This window comes from Crocuta crocuta, unplaced genomic scaffold, assembly GCF_008692635.1.
Source record: "Crocuta crocuta isolate KB4526 unplaced genomic scaffold, BGI_CrCroc_1.0 scaffold119, whole genome shotgun sequence".
NCBI lineage: Eukaryota > Metazoa > Chordata > Mammalia > Carnivora > Hyaenidae > Crocuta > Crocuta crocuta.
In genome coordinates, this window is record NW_027551562.1 from 2639470 (window position 1) to 2656779 (window position 17310).

Consider the following 17310-nt stretch of genomic DNA (forward strand, 5'->3'; position numbering starts at 1 on the left):
TCATTTTGCAAACTACGAGACCCAAAGGAACTTACTTGTCCCACAAAGTGACCTTTGTCTTGGTGCCGTGATAATTAGTATCTTTAACCCGGGACGTCCCTACTGCTTGATTCATTGAAAGTTGTTAAAAAAGCAAAGACATCCAAACAAAACCCTATGTAAAATGCCGTAATTCATGACATCCTAAAGAAGGCAGTTTGATATTCACAGATGTCAGTAGACACAATTCAAGAGGAAGCTGAACTTAGAAGCGAACTCAGTTAAGTGATGGCTAACAAAGATTTAACATAGAGAAGGAGTAAAACCCCGTGTGATCGTGGAAACACAGTCCTTAGGAGGGCATTGCATCACTGTGGAATACCTTAATTTTTCTTGGTCTTTCCGTTGTTTTTCCATGTGCCTAAGTGTTTCCAATCTAGATTCAGGAGTGAACAAAGAAGGCTTGTTCCAGAATGCCAGGTCATCCTCATTGTCCTTGAAGTTTTTTTGGCTGTATCCTCCTTCTTGCCCTTCCGGTGCCTGGACGTGACCCTCGCTCTCTACTGAAAACGGGCTAGGAAAAAGCAAGTAGACACAGAGCATGTAAGACTGGTACTGGATCTCTGCGTTTCATCCCGAAAGCTGCCACTTAAATCTCTCACACATTTGTCTTATGTCGTCGTCTTATCCTTGAGTGACAAAATGTGTCTGAAAGAGAGCCAGCGTAAGCCATGTGGGGCGAACGTGCTGACCCAGATGGGACAGGCCCTCACCTCGTCATCTAACACAGGGCATACTGCAGTGGTCCATGGAAGGGCCCCCAGGCCTGGCTGATGTGATGACCTGAGGAGCCTCATGAAGGGCACAGATGCCTAGATTGCCACCAGAAAGTCTACTCAACAGATAGTGGGGCTGGGCCCAGGGATCTGTGTTTTATAATAGTTTGCAAGAGGTTCTGATGATCAGACAAACTCAAGGACCACTGGGCCTTCCCAATCACCCCACCTCCTGTCTGGGCCTCTGCACTGCTCCCAGAGAAGTCCTTACAGCAGGCAAATGAGATCATTATTAGTTCCAGGTTCTGTAATGATGCTCTATCTCCAAAATTCTGCAGTGGGTTATATGGGATCTTTCATGGAATGGCCCTTTATGGATAACTTCTGATTTCATAGCTTTCTGTGGGAACAGTGCTGTGTTCTCTGTTTTTATTCATGTTTTATGGGCTATCAGAGTCCAATTGTGTCTCTCTGTGACATTGAACGGGTATATGACATAGTCAACATTCACTCAATGTGGATTCAAGAAATATTTATTGAGCAACTTCTTTGTGCCCAGCATCAGACACCCAAGCCAAGGTAGGACAGGCCACGATAGTACTTTCTGGAGATCCTATTCTAGCAGAGCAAAAATGACACCATTCACATAGTAAGCACTGGGGAACAACGTTGCTCACCTCTCCCTGCAACCTACCCTCTATTTTGAAAAGTCATTACATGGAAAAATCCACATGAAGCCTTTAGTACCAAGCATCGCACACAGGAAGTGCTCACTGAATGTTAGATTTTTGTTGTTACTGAAACGAGATAACACAAAAGGCTTCTTTAGTTGACCTTCAGATAAGATATTTTTTGAAGGGATAGACTCAAAATACTAGAACATGAGGTATAAACAATATAAATAGAACACAGAGTAAGATTTTGCTTACATTTTTTTACATATTACGAAAGGTAACTAGATAGTTTAATAAGCAAAATAATGCAAATTGCTGAAAATGAATACTTTGCCATATAGCTACAGTTCTCTATGGTGTTCAAAAGGCTATCTGTTAAGGGGATCTAAAATATTCTATCACAGTCTAAGTAATCATCACTGAAATCATTGGTTCCATTTTCAGTTAAAAGAATTTGGATTTTGGGGTGCCTAGGTGGCTCAGTTGGTTGAGTGTCTGACTTCAGTGCAGGTCATGATCTCGCAGTTCATGAGTCTGAGCCCTGCATCGGGCTCTGTGCTGACAGCTCAGAGCCTGGAGCCTGCTTTGATTTCTGTGCCTCCCCCTCTCTCTGCCCCTCTTCTGCTCACACTGTCTCTCTCTCTCTCTCAAAAATACACATTAAAAAAAAAATTAAAAGAATTTGTTTTTTGCTGGAAAGTGACTAACTGGTTCACTTTTATATTTTGTAAAATGTAAAAAAAAAAATAAACATAAACATAATTGCAGTTAAGAAAAACCATAGAAATATTAGCTAAATAACCTAAGTGTCCAAAGGCAAAATGTATGGAAATGTACACAGCCGGTTGATGAAGCAGATTGATGTCATTAGGATACGAACAGGCAATGTGCTCATCATCCACTTCCTTCAAATTTGTGCGCTCAGAACTCTCACCCACTCGTGAGCACATCCCACAGCCCTGTGGCCCTTTCAGAAATGTCCCATCTCTGCTAACACTCATTTTCAGGTATTAGAGACCTACAATTTATTTTAGACAGAGAGGAAGCCAGTGGGGGAGAGAGGCAGAGAGAGAAAGAGATGGAGAGAGAGAATCCCAAGCAGAGCCTGGGAGCCTGCAGAGCCTGACCCCGAACTCCATCCCATGACCCCGAGATCATGACCTGAGCTGAAATCAAAGGTCTGATGCTCAACTGACTGAGCCCCTCAAAGGCCTACAGTTTAAATAAAACTTCACTTACATCCAAAGTGAAGCCCTTGCCCTCCCTCTCCACACCCCTCTCCCTTCACCTAGCTCATGACTGGGCTGTGCATGGGGAGAGGGGCAGGGGCTACGCCCTCACTCATCTACTCCTTCCCTCTGTATCCCACCTCACTGGCTTCTTCAGGTCCCCCTGACTTCAGAAATTTGGGCCTGGGACAGTGGATGGGGAGAATGAGCAAACATCTCATCTGACACTGAAGCTCTTATACGTCGGCAGCTGGCTCCCTTTCTAGGGCGATGCCCAGTGACTGGCTTTGTCTTGTGAGCACATTTACAGGTTCTCAGAGACATTACAGTGGGCTTCCAAGGACACCGTTCCCTGTCAGGGTGACCAACATACTACCCAGCTGGTCATTTGTGACAACTCATCTTCGGCCACTGACAGTCCACCCCACAGTCTCTCACCGCCGCTACTCGCTTGGACATATCCTTTCTAAGACAGCCAAGTGTGGTTGCTGCTCCCGTGCGTACTTGGCCCATGCGCCCTTCACAAATCCTTGCATGACACATGCTTAGGGTGTAAGCTGATTCCATTAATGCCCATTCTCCTGATGCTCCTGCTCTGGGCTCTTCCAGGACACATCTCATCGTTTCAATGCTCCAGGCTGGAAGCAGGCTGCCTCTAGTCAAGGGGTAAGATGCTTGTGTCCCCTTCTCACAACCCCCCACATCTTTACGGCGTTTCCTCTTGCAGTGCTAAAAGGGGAGTGGCTCCCTACTCTTCTGTGACTAAGTCGATGACGCACTATTTTGATGACCTGCCCCCAGAATGTCTGGGTTTCTGTGTAAGTAGGCTGAATGCAGTCACGGGAGAGATGGCTGATGGACCAGCCGGCCAGGCCTGTGGAGAAGTAACATGGCGAGAAACCCAGCCGTACGCTTCTACTCGATGCAAGCAACAGATCGTTGTACGCATTTGTCACCGTGTATGAACCAAGAATAGGAGATGACCCCCCCCCCCCACGTTTTATGTGCCTATTACAGCTTTGATGCAAAACGCTGGGGGGACATGCAATGAGAAAAGAACATTACAGTATAAACTCCCTTACGAACGTAGTTTTAAATATCAGAAATAAAATACTAGAAAAATGAATGCAGAAATCTGTTACAAATATGTCGCGGGCAAAGTGAGTTTCTCCTGGAAATTCAAGGATGGCTTAATATTGGAAAATCTATTAGTGTGATCCAATACATTAATAGATAAACATGATTATCTCAATAGATGCCAAAAAAAGCATTTCATAAGATCTAGCATCTGCGATGATAAGAGCTCTTCATCAGCTTGGAATCAAAGGGAATTTACTCTACCACCAAAACCTTACTTACAGCAAATGCCTTACTTACTGATGAGAAATCAGAAGTATTCTTTTTTAAAGTCAGAGGGGCGCCTGGGTGGCTTAGTCGGTTAAGCGTCCGACTTTCGCTTAGGTCATGATCTCGCGGTTCGTGGGTTCGAGCCCCGCGTCGGGCTCTGTGCTGACTGCCAGCTCAGAGCCTGGAGCCTGTTTCAGTCTGTGACTCCCTCTCTCTCTGACCCTCCCCTGCTCATGCTGTCTCTCTCTCTCTCTCCTAGAAATAAATAAAAACATTTAAAAAAAAATAAAAAAATAAAGTCAGAACCAGATACAGATTCCCACTCTGACTGCTACCATACCCTACACTGGCGCCATAGCAGGCACCATAAAGAAAATTACAAAGCAGAGGCATAAAGATTGGAAATTTTTAAAAAGTTGCCATTTATACCAAAAAAAATGTGTTTTTCTTCATAGAAAAGAGGATCATCTACAGAGTAACTACGGAACCTTTTTAAAAAGGTCAGCAAGATTGTTTAATACAATATCAGTATACAGAAATCATTTGCTTCTTTATCCATCGGCAAGAACCCATTATAAGAGGATTTTAAAAATCCCGTTCTAAGAGATACTTAGAAATAAATCTAATAAAAGAAAACCTTTTTAGAGAAAATGATAAAACTTTATTGAAGGACTCAGAAGAAGGTCTAAATAAATAGAGAAAGCTATTCCACAGTTCAGCAAGGAAAGACTCAAAGTCATGAAGATGTCAACTTTTTCCTAATTAACATATAAATTGAATGCAATTTCAATCAAAATTACACTAGGGATTTTTAGGGAATTTGAATAGCAGATTGTAAACTTCTAACAGAAAAGTAAAGAGCTAAGAATGGGCGGAGATAAATTTGAAAAATGGGAATACCTCCTACCAAATATCAAGATTTACCATAAATCTACAGATATTAAAACCGCATGAAGGTGCATCCACGGGCTAGCCTAGGGAGCCCAGAAGTGGACACATGAGCGTGTGTGTAAAGGGTCCATGGTAAGGGTGGTGTTAGAGATCAGAAGAACAGCACCTTCATAATGGAGCAGACAATCAGCTACCCATATGGGAAATGACTGGCACCCTATCACCTACTGTAGTCAAAGGTTAATTCCACATAGATATGGCATGGGAGTAATGAAAAATTTCATTAAAGAAAACTTTCATAAATGAGACCAAAAAATAAAAAACAAACTTTACTATATTACTATTTTTTAATCCTATAAAGCAGAAACACTTACTAAAATTAAAGATAAGTCAAAGGCTGGAAAAAGATATTTGCAAAGCACAAAACCATGAAGGAATCTGCATCTAGAATATGGAAGAACTTTAAGTCCATTAAAAAAAAACAAACTTAACAACTTATTTAAAATAGGCAGAGAACCTGGAAAGAAGATATTTGAATAGCCAATAAAAATATAAGAAGACATTTAAGATACTGAAACTCACTAATAACTCTAGGAATGCAAATTAGGTAAAATATTAGATGTTATTTAACAAACAACTTGATTGGTCCATGTTTTAAAATATCATGTTATCGAATATCGGCAAAGATTAGGAACTCTCCTATACTGTTAATACAGAAGTATACATTAATGCATTTTAGAAACAATGGGGCAACGAATACAAAGTTGAAAATTGTTCCTAATTGGTGACGTGGCAATATCACTGCTGAATGCCTTAGAGAAACTTCCATACCTTCACAAGGAGACATGAGCAACGCTGTCCGAAAGAAATGGAAGGAGGGAAACACCCCAAATGGCCACCCAATGAGGGAAGTCTGAACCTGGGCTGGTCTTCAGCTGGCACCCGCTGCGAGGGCCGTGCAGGTCATGAGAGCCAGGGCACATCCCGACTGGTCAAGGTCAATGAGTCACTAGCTGTTAAATATTTTGAACATCACCTCTGGGATGATTGGTGATTTGTTTGTCCAGTGGAATGTCATTACACAGTTAGGATGAATGACCTAGCTCCACCTGTCTTTATAAGCAAAAATCTCAACAACATAACGTTGAATGTAAAGTTGTAGAAAGATACCGTTTGTGCTAAACACACACACACACACACACACACACACACACACACAGCCATTCTTGCTCAAGGGAGGCAAAATCACATCACAAATATATTTAAAATATGGATGCGATCACATATACCAAACACGCGCTTAACTTTTAGGATGTCAGACACACTGAAGAGGAAAGGAGAAGGGGATAGACTCTCAGTGATGTTTTATCTTTTTATGTTTTTTAAAAAGATCCAGAGCAAACAAGCAAACCGTTGATATTTATTAAATCTGGGTGGAATTATTGTGTCTATTGATGTTTAAAATATTTATGCATGTCTGAAATATCTTATAATTATTATTTTCTCAAGATTAAGAGATTCTGTTTTCAAACTATTAAAAGCTTTCACTATATGGAATCAAATCAACTAACTATGGCTGTAATTCAGTTAAATGAGGGTGAAAAATTCCGGCTTGTAAAAAAAAGATCAATTTAGAGGCTTATTAATCACATTAAAATGTCTTCATGATATAATTCATAAAACAGAATATTTTATGATGCAATCAAAATTATTTGATTTATAATATGCGATTTACATTTAACTTTTCTGAAATATCCCTGCTTTATAAATCAAAGTACACCTGTTAATTCATCTTTCCTGTGCATCTTATAGAGATTTGTCTGAGGGTAATTTCAGATGTAAATTAAATTTGGGAGTGAAGGAAAGCCTCAGAGAACTGCCACAAACAATGAGATGTTCATACCCTTCCCCCCAAATTCACATCACCATTTAATCTTCAAATCAGTCACCTGAAATATGATACTGTGAACACTTTGGGAAGAGAAAAGCCGCTTTTAACGAAAGTTGAGTAGAAAGTAAACCCTCATAATTTGCACACACAGTGACACTGAAATCTGCGCACCTCAGTCCCTCGAAGTCTGAGTGGCTTCTCTCCTTGGCCTCGTTTTCTTCCTCTTCTCGAAGTTTCCTCTGAGCCTCTTCTTTGTCTTGGGCCCGTTTGAGGCAGTAAGCTTCCTCCTGCTCTCTAACTTGTTGTTCAATTACTGGAAAGTTCTGCAAGGCCTGAATCCTTTCTGAACGCTCTATTTCTTTACCATCCAACCACTTGAATAAAAAACAACCAACATGGTGCCGTTATTCAAAAGTCGCAATTTGACTTTGGTTGGAATATTGTAAATTTAGAAAAAACAAATAATGCATCATAGTGATATGGAATTAAAATCAAAGTCATTAATGGGAAAGATCAGAAGCTTTGATCTAAATCAATGCTTATTTCATACAATTAACAGAGCTATAGCATATCTTTATGGGTAAAGTAATAAGTAGGTTGTCTGTTGAAACCAAATATTAGTGACAAGCTCTCAAATACATTGATTTTATACCTGCTCACTATATAAAGAACATGAAGGCCTCAGGTCAGAACGGAGTTCCAAAGTGTAACAAGGTCACCTTGCAAATGCTCTCTACAAAAAAGGGGCCTTGTGTATTAGACAGAGTTGGGCTCTAATACAAATGGGCCCATTTTCTACCCTTGACAACAAACTGCACCCAGTATATTGCCCATTGTTATGGTCACTGTTTATACCTGTTATTTTTAAAGTGATTTTCCAAGCTGAAATACTAAAATAAAAACACCAATTAAAATGTGCAGTTTCAAAGCTACTAATTTAAAGATAACCTATTTATTTACCTAGCCCCATTCTACAAAAAGAGGTAAGGCATTTAGAAATGCGTGGTAGGCAGTATAATGGCCCCCCAAGAATGTTTGACTCCTAATCCTGTGAATGTTACCTACCATGGAAAAAGGGTCTTTGTAGATGTGATTAAGTGAAGGATTTTAAGATGGAGAGATCGTCCTGGGTTACCTGGATGGGCCCGGCAGAACCATCAGCGTCCTCATAAGGGAAAGAAGGAGGCAGAAGTGTTAGGGTCTGGGGCACCTGGGTGGCTTAGCCGGTTAAGTGTCTGACTCTTGATTTGGTCTCAGGTCATGATCTCGCAGTTTGTGAGATAGAGCCCCAAGTCAGGCTTCTTGCTGAGCATGGAGCCTGCTTGGGATTCTCTCGCTCTCTCCCTCTCCCCTGCTCACTCTCTAAAAATCATATAATCAACCCTCAGGCCTTTAAGAGATATTAAAGAAGAAGGAGGAGGAGGAGGAGGAGGAGGAAGAGGAGAAGGAGAGTCAAGGTCAAAGTCAGGGAAGATTAAAAGAACAACGCTTTGGCTTTGTGGATGGAGGGAGGGGCTACAAATTCAAAATGCAGGGAAAGGAATTCTGCCTGGAGGGGCGACCTGGGGGTGTGTGTGTGAATGAAGGAACAAAGAATGCAGCCTTGCCCACACCTGAACCTTAGACTTCTGACTCCAGTATTGCAGGAGCATAAATCTGTGTTGCTTTAAGCCACCACGTTTGTGGTAATTCACTATCACAGCAAAGGGAAACTAATGTAAAGGGAAAAACACACGAAGACTGGGTAAAATATAAATTTAAAAATTATCAGGATCAGTAGAATCATAAATCCAAATTACAATGTTGAGATTTGGAAAAAAGAATTTAAAATACATTTGGACACAAGGACTCACATGACTGAAGGCCAAGGAGCAACATGGGGCTCGTCTGGACGGGCCCCAGACGAGCCCCTGCACGCCCCCTGGGATACGGCTCAGAGTGTTATGCTCCGGGATCTGTGTCGATGATATTCTGGTTCTCATCAGTTCATTTTGTTAGTACGTTATTGGATAATGAAGATCAGCTTGGGTTATGCTTGAGCTAATTTAGCATTTTATTCTAAATATACATTCTAGATTCAATTACCTGAGTCACTCATTCTCTTAATCAAAAAAATTTCACATTGGAAGAAATGTGTTCCATGACTCCACAGTCTCGCCTATGCAGAACACGGCGGTCTAAACACAAACGGCCTCTGAGAATAGAGGAAAATGCCTGTCGTGAAGCCAGTGCAGAAGCATGGGGCCACACGCCGGTCACAGCCTCTCAGAATGGCATGAAAGTTAACATTACTAGTTGAATATACTCAGGTATATGATTTCTCTAGAAACCATCTGTTTTTCTCCCCCAGGTTCCAAAAATCCTGGGTTACGGAGATACAAGATAAGATAGGAGCCACCTGGCGAGAGGCTCTCAGACGAGGTCCCTGGGCCAGCAGCATCAGTGCTGGCGGCTCGTTAGAAACGAAAAATCCTGGGAGCCACATCAGACCTACAAATCAGAAACTCCGGGGCAGGGCCCGGCAAACACCACCCAAGTATTCCAAAGCACAGCGACGTTTGAGAACCACTGACAGGGAATGTGTTAAGAGAAAGCAGGGATAAGAAGAAAATAAGTATAAAAGCACAGTAGCTTGAAACAGTAACACAAAGGTATATAGTTGTGGTCATCTCAAAGACTCTTAAGTTTTCAGTCTGCTGTTAGTAATGACAAACGCCCTCCCCGACTATACGTTAGTAGTTCAGGGGCGCCCGGGGCTCAGTGGGTTAAGCGGCTGACTCTTGGTTTCAACTCAGGTCAGGATCTCACAGTTCATGAGTTTGAGCCCTGCATCACTGACAGTATGGAGCCTGCTTGGGATTCTCTATCTCTTTCCCCGCTTCTCTCTGCCCCTCCCCAACTCGTGTGCACTCTGTCTCAAGATAAATATATAAACTTAAAAAAAAGAAAAAGAAACAGTTCAGGTAAGCTCTGCTGGGTTCTGAAAGGAGAAATGTATTTAATTTATTTTTCAGGAGTTTATTAAAGCTATTAAAACAACTTTAACGTTGTCCATAAGTCAAAGGATTCATTTTGATTTTCTGGAATCTTCCCTTCTCTAAAACTACACGTTCCCCGACAATGCTGTGAATAAATCAGGCGTCACTGCAGTTGCCTGTTTTCCTTTCTCTGAGATTTCTGCATCATTAAAATCAGCGTACCTTGTGGCGCCTGAGTGGCTCAGTCGGTTAGGCTTCCGACTTTGGCTCAGGTCATGATCTCACGGTGTGTGGGTTCGAGCCCCATGTCAGGCTCTGTGCTGACGGCTTGATACCAGGAGCCTGTTTCAGATTCTGTGTCTCCCTCTCTCCCTGCCCCTCCCCACTCACGATCTGTCTCAAAAATAAATAAACATTAAAAAAATAATAAAATAAAATAAGCATACCTTTAACTGTTGTAGAGTTGCCACCACGAACTGCCTGTAGCCATCAAAGTCAGCACACGGGTTACCCATGAGAAAGAGCTCCTTCAGGTGGATATTGTGCTGAAGGGTTTTAACGCTGCTCAGCTCTCCAATGAAATTTACGGTCAAGTCGAGTTTTGTCAGCCTTTCACATCCTGTTGAAAGAAGTGAAGAGAAAACAATGCCAAAAAAAAAAATTCACACTGGTAATAAACTGTGTGTAACAGCTCATAGCAGAGACCACGGCTGGAATATTTTAAGTCCACTGATTAACTGCATAACCCCTGGGGCGCCTGGGTGGCTCAGTTGGTTAAGCTCAGCTCAGGTCATGATCTCGCAGTTTGTGGGTTCGAACCCCGCGTTGGGCTCTGTGCTGACAGCTCGGAGCTTGGAGCCTGGAGCCTGCTTCGAATTCTGTGTCTCCCTCTCTCTCTGCCCCTCCCCTATTCATGTTCTGTGTCTCTCTGTCTCAATAATTAATAAACATAAAAAAATTTTAAAAAAAACCCTGCATAACCCAACAAGTGGGTTCTCAGAAATAGCAACTCAAAGGGTTAGCTCGAACTCGTTTCTCAATCTGCATTTCCCCTTAGTCCCTTCAGCCAGGGGAGATCACTTTTCCTGCTCACATCTGCGAGCCCTGGGCTGGTTAACGGGTGCCTTTGGGCACCACATGGTATGGAGAAAACCAAGTCCCGGCTGCTGCTGCGGTGCACCCCACATCAGGACACAGCTACCTGCAGAATGGACAGCAGCGATCTGTCCTGAGAATTCTGCCGGGTAGGCAGGGTGCATCTTGCCAGGAGGGGTGATGGCGGGAGGGTTCCCTGAAAGGCAGTTCATAAAACCCAGGCATCAGAATTAACCTTCACGAAGTCACACCGAAGAGACAGAATGGCTCCAAGGCCACCAAGAACTGCACTGAAGGTGTCAAGAAAAGCGAAGAAGGCTTTGGTCCCAGAAAAGCGGGGAGTCGCTGAAGCGGGGCTCGTAGTAAATTTGCCCCATCCACCTTCATTTGAGGGACAGCCGGATGCTACAGAAATCTGAAGCAACAACCTTCACTCAAATTCCACGGGAACTTGGTAGGTAGGAATGCAGCCTGGAGAATAAGGCAGATAGAGTTCAGGTCCTAGCTCAGTCACATCCTTGCTGTGTGAAGCGGGATTAGTTACAAGCCTCAGCCACCGTATCCGCAGTATTATAATAGCATCAGTATCCATTTCAGTGATGCTGTGAAGACAATATGATTCCTGTGAAGTACTTAGCATAGTACTTGCCACTTAGCTTCAGTAAACATTAGCGAGTATCCGCAGTATTATAATAGCATCAGTATCCATTTCAGTGATGCTGTGAAGACAATATGATTCCTGTGAAGTACTTAGCATAGTACTTGCCACTTAGCTTCAGTAAACATTAGCGAGGATGAGAAGTAACCCAATGAGCACTCTTGGGATTATCTTGGACAGTGTGCCTACGGGAGAAGAAGGATGTTTGCTCTCCTGTGAGCACAGTCTCTGCAGTTTCTCGCTGAGGACTTGGGAAGAGTTGACCTCATTCACACAGCAGCCTTTGTGGGCTGGGTTCAGCCGAAGGCGGTCTCCCCCGTGGCCGGATTGTTGTCATGCTGGTCGGATTGACATGGCAGATTCTGCAACCTTCAATACCTAGAGAGCCCTCTCCAGCTGAAGACCCAGCCCTACCTTGTTCTGCACTCATTTCTTCAAACAGCCACAGGCTCTACCCCTCCCATATGCTTCCTGGTTATATCCTGGAAGGTTATTGTTCTGTGGCTGTATAACTGAGGGTAAACTTTAGTTCCTAATATCTTGTAATAGCCTCACCAGTGTAATCTTGATTCAGATTGGTTCACAGCTCTGCAACCGTGTCCACTTTCAGCAAGGTTCTCCTCATCGCGGAAGGCCATACGATAGAACCAATTTTACTAAACGCTAGTGTTCTCTCTTCCTTATCCTTTCTTGATGCTAGCGCCTGGCTCCACCCTGTCCAGAATTCCATGTTTTCCTCCTATCTAGTCTATCCCAAACCAGACTCTTCCAAATGAGATAGTTCTAGCTCAGTGCTTCCAGAGGGATGTAGGACCTCACCCTCCATTCATTCATTCATTCATCCATTCATCCATCCATTCATCCAGGAGTTACTGGGTACCTGCTAATACCAAGTTACTGAGCCAGGTCTTCAGGATAAAGTGGTTAAAAAAAATCCACGGTGTTTCACCTCAAGCGTATGTCTAATATGGAGAAAGGAGAAAAAGATGGGCATTCCAGGAAAAGAAGGTAGTTGGTGCAAAGTCACCAAGAAGTCAATCTGGAGAAATAGACAGAACCAGAAGTGGGCAATGCCCATTGTTACACTATAAACCAGCCTAAATCAACATGTACTGGTTCTTCTTTTTCAATTCCCATTCATTGTTCAGCCCATTGTTCCGGGCTTCCATCCCTAACATTCTACTAGGCTTGTTCCTCTCAAGGGGACCAAGGAACTTCATGTTGACAAAATTAACAGACCCCCTCAATTCCTTATGTCACTGGAATAGTCTGCTGACATGGCATGATTAACCATGCATTCTCTCCTTTAAAAATTTTTTAAAGATTTCCTTTTTCTTTTTATCTTTAAGTTTCTAATTCCAGTTAGTTAACATACAGTCCCATATTAGTTTCAGATGTGCAATGTAGTGATTGAACAATTCCATTTATCACCTGGTGCTCATCCCATCAAGTGCATCTCTTCATCGACCATGAATTCTCTTTGAAATGTTTCATCTATCTGGGAAAGAGTGATGTGACTCTCTCCTTGTTCTCTTTTATAATGCAGTTGATTCCCCTTGACCCCCATTACAGACTTTTCCAGTCCATCAATGGTAATACAGCCCGGATTTCCATTCTCGACCCAGCATTTTCTCTCCTCATGGTTCTCTTGATGACAACAGTTGTGCTCCTTGGTTTAACCAACCCCAAGTTCTGATGAGTCCCAATTAATAACTTTATATCTGACCATCCAACTGAAAGTCATACTCCTGTTTCCAAATGTCTGTAAGACATACTCCATTCAATATGTCCAAAAATGAATTCTCCATATTTTCTCTCACTCTCCACTCCTCAAGACAGCTTTCCTGCCTCCTTGATGTCTAAATCCTATTGATGTCACCACCATTTTGGTATCAGATGTGAGTTTGTCTCCAAGAGTCAAGCCAGAGTTAACTTGAGTGATAAACTAAGTTGTTCCCTTGTCCCTCCATTTCATCAGTCACCAAGCCTACGTTTTACCGACTGTAATCCTTGGACCAACAGTCTAGTTCAGGTCCTCATCCTCATGTACATGCAACATGGCAGATTGCCTAAATCATCTTCCTGTTTCGAAAACAGGAAGGAAGGACAAAAAGAAGACAAGGGTGACATCTGACAGACTCCCAACAAGTTTAAATAAAATGTATATATTTTTGACTTTGTTAAAATTTTGTCCATGAAGGACCCTCCAAATGTTCATTATGTTTTTCAAAGTGATAAATCATAATCGTTTTTCTACTTGGCCTAACCCTAAGAAATTAAACCACATCCGCCATTCTGAGGAACAATTCTTGCTGAACTAGCCAGGCTCGAGCAAGTCTCTTCTTTGGAGTTGGGCACACTCCTTCCCTCAACTGGGTCCCACCCTACATCTCCTGTTCTTGGAAGATACACCTCAGTGGCCCATGGGGCTGAGAAGGCCATTGAAATCGACGATGTCGGTTTTCCAAGGGGGAAAGCTCACACTATTAGAAACCCCACCTCTCCTTCTAGGGTAAGGTAAGGAAGAGGGATGGAAAAAGAAGACAATTTATTATATCTCAGGAAATCCAAAACAGGGCGGGGACGTATGCTAGCTAACTCTTGCCATCTGGCAAAACATAAAAATAAACAAGCGGATATCCATCTTAAGCTTAAAATTATATTGTGATTTACTCAAGCAGGTGGGCTGGGTCTGTAGATCCATCTTGCTCCTCTCTTACCGCAAACCTTTAAAATGAAACAAAAAGTGCATATTTGCCAGCCAACATGATGCCTCCTCCTTCCCTACCGCCCATCCCCCCAAGCATATCCTCAAACCGCTCTGCACCCACTGCGTCCCTCCTAGAGCTGGAAGGTGGCCCTCCCAAGGAAGAAGTGTCCCGGAAGCGGCAGTGAGTTCTGGACTGCAGTTCCCGAAGCTCAAAAAGACAATAGTGACGATGCTGCCCTCTAGTGGCGGATGTGCAAAACATACTCTTCCACGTCCTTTAAGAGACTTGAACAAAAACAAGCCTTGGACAGGCCCACTGAGAGGGAGAGTTTTATGATTTCTCTGCCGTTATGGACTGCCATCTGACTACCACAAAACATGCATACAGGGCTCATTTTTTTTTATTCCACTTGTTCGCATGAGAACGTGGAATGGGGCTATAGAGCGCCTGATGGCTCCATTTCTGATGCAGAAAAATGCCCGTGATGGAAGGAGTCTTCCCAGCTCCAGCACTGATGATGACTTTAGGGCCTTTGATAGTGATGACAGCTCAGGTTTTGGGGATGAAAAGTAAGAACATATGATGAATACTTAGGTCCTTGTTGACATGTAACCCTGATAGTCACCGAAATACCCATTACTACACTGGGAGGCACACAGGCTAAAATCTACCATACCCTACGTTAAGTCCTCCTAACTTTAGCTATTGGCAGATGGGAGTGAGGTGGGGAGGGCGGGCTGCTCCTGCCAGGCGGCATGCCCCGTCCCCTCACACCCAGCCCGCGCTGGCCCTGCCAGCCAGGCGAGACGCCGAGTGTGGAAACAGACCCTCACCCCTGCAGAAGAAGCCAGCACCGGCCACCTGATCCGCCGAAGCCTTTGTGATTATGAACAGATGCTAAGGGTTACCAGACATTAAAAAGTAAATAAAAGCACAAAATAGAAGCCTGCAAAGGGAAACGAGAAACCTCCCAGAATGTAGAACAACAAGACAAAGGTTTAATTGAGGAATATAGGGTAAAAAGCATGGTGGATCAATCTAGGACAACCAAATCCATTTGAAAGAAGTTCTAGGGGAGGGGAGAGAAAAAAGAGGGAGTGGATGGGTCCACTACCTTGATTGTGCTGATGGTTCCACGGGTGTGTGCATATATCCAAACTCAACAAATTGTTCACTACATATGTGCAGGGTTTTTTATACTAATCAGACCTCAATAAAGCTATTAAAAAAAAAAAAAAGATGGTGCTCCAAAGAACACCATCAAGAAAGTTGACAAGAAAACCCCCAAAATGAAAAAATATATCTACAAATCACATATCTGACCAGATACTAGTATCCAAAATATATAAATAGGCCTTACAACACAACAATAAAATGACAAGTAGCCTAATTAGAAAGTGGGCAAAGGCTCTGAATAAACATTTCTCCAAATAAGATTCACAAGTGTCCAACCTCATCAGTCATCAGATAAATGCCAAATCAGGACCATGATGAGATATGACTTCATATCCATCAGGATGGCTCCTACAAAATGAATAAAGAAATAAAAACAGAAAATAACCAGTGTTGGGAAGGATGTTGTGAAGTTGGAGCATTCAGAAATTCCTGGTGGGAAAGTAAAATGGTGCAACTACTTTAGAAAATAGTTTGGCAGTTCCTTAAAAAGTTAAATGGAGAGTTACCACATGACCCAGCAATTCCCTGGGTATATACTAAATTAATGAAAAACATTTGTTTATGGGGCACCTGGGTGGCTCAGTCGGTTAAGTGGCTGACTTCAGCTAAGGTCATGATCTCACGGCTCATGAGTTCGAGCCCCACATCAGGCTCTGTGCTGACAGCTCAGAGCCTGGAACCTGCTTTGGATGCTGTGTCTCCCTCTCTCTCCTCCCTTCCCCTGACCATACTCTGTCTCTCCCTCTCTCTCTCAAAAATAAAAATTAAAAATTGTTTTTAAAATAAAAAAAACATGTTTATGCGAAAGCTTATATGTTAATGTTCATAGCAACTTTATTTATAACCAAAATGTGGAAACGACTCAAATATCCATCAGCTAATAAATGGGCGAACAAAATGCTGTGTACCCATACGATGGAACGTTACTCAGCCACAAAAATGAAGTACTGATACGTGCCACCATGTGGACAAATGCTGTGAACGTGCTGCAGACACAAAGGACCACATACTGTGCGAAACCGGTTACATTAAGTGCTCAGAACGGGAACATCTAGGAGGCAAACAGTAGATCAGGGGCCAGGGCATGGGGTGAATGAGGAAACCAGTGGATACAGGGTTTCATATGTGGTGATGGAACGTTCTGGAACTGGATAGTGATGCTGGGTGTACAACCTTGTAACTATATTAAAAACCACTGAATTGTATAATTTAAAAAGGTGAGTTTTATGGCATGTGAATTACATAGCGATTTGAAAAATAAAGGGTTCAAATATTTCAATTAAGAGACATTCTGAGAACAAAATACAATTTTCCACATTCGTCTTATTTTCTTTTATTTTTCATTGAGGTATAATCAACATACGGCATATTAGTTTCAGGCGTACAACACAGTGATTCGGTATTTGTCTGTACTGTGAAATGATCAGTCCAGTTAGCATCCATCACCTTACACAGCTACAGATTTTTCTTCTTTGTGATGAGAACTTGTAAGATCTACTTTCTTAGAAATGTCCAAATATGCAGCACAGCATAATTAATTAATTAATTATTAATTTGAATTAATAACAGTCGCCTTACGGTGCATTACATGCTTATGATTTATTTATTTTATAGTTTTCTAAATATAACTTATTGTCCAGTTAGTTAACACACAGCACATACAGTGCGCTCTTGGCTTCGGAAGTAGATTCCCATGATTCATCACTTACATACAACACCCGGTGCTCATCCCAACAAGTGCCCTCCTCTGTGCCCACTACCCATTTTCCCCTCCCCCCCGCCCCCATTAACCCTCAGTTTGTTCTCTGTATTTAAGAGTCTCTTATGGTTTGCCTCCCTCTCTGTTTGAAACTATTTTTTCCCCTTCCCTTCCCCCATGGTCCTCTGTTAAGTTCCTCAAATTCC

General features: G+C 42.5%; 1 protein-coding gene across 2 annotated transcripts in view; it reads right to left on the reverse strand.

The window, feature by feature from the left end:
* Positions 1-17310, reverse strand: part of DNAAF11 (dynein axonemal assembly factor 11) — a 78546-nt gene that overhangs the window by 43816 nt on the left and 17420 nt on the right. The window contains exons 4-6 of one of the 2 annotated variants that reach the window (XM_077749956.1): positions 10212-10384; positions 6959-7161; positions 362-553 (exon numbers count right to left, since the gene is read on the reverse strand). In XM_077749956.1, coding sequence (XP_077606082.1) covers positions 362-553; positions 6959-7161; positions 10212-10384 — 568 coding nt within the window. The remainder of the gene's footprint in view (positions 1-361; positions 554-6958; positions 7162-10211; positions 10385-17310) is intronic. The other variant, XM_077749957.1, reaches the window with a different exon arrangement.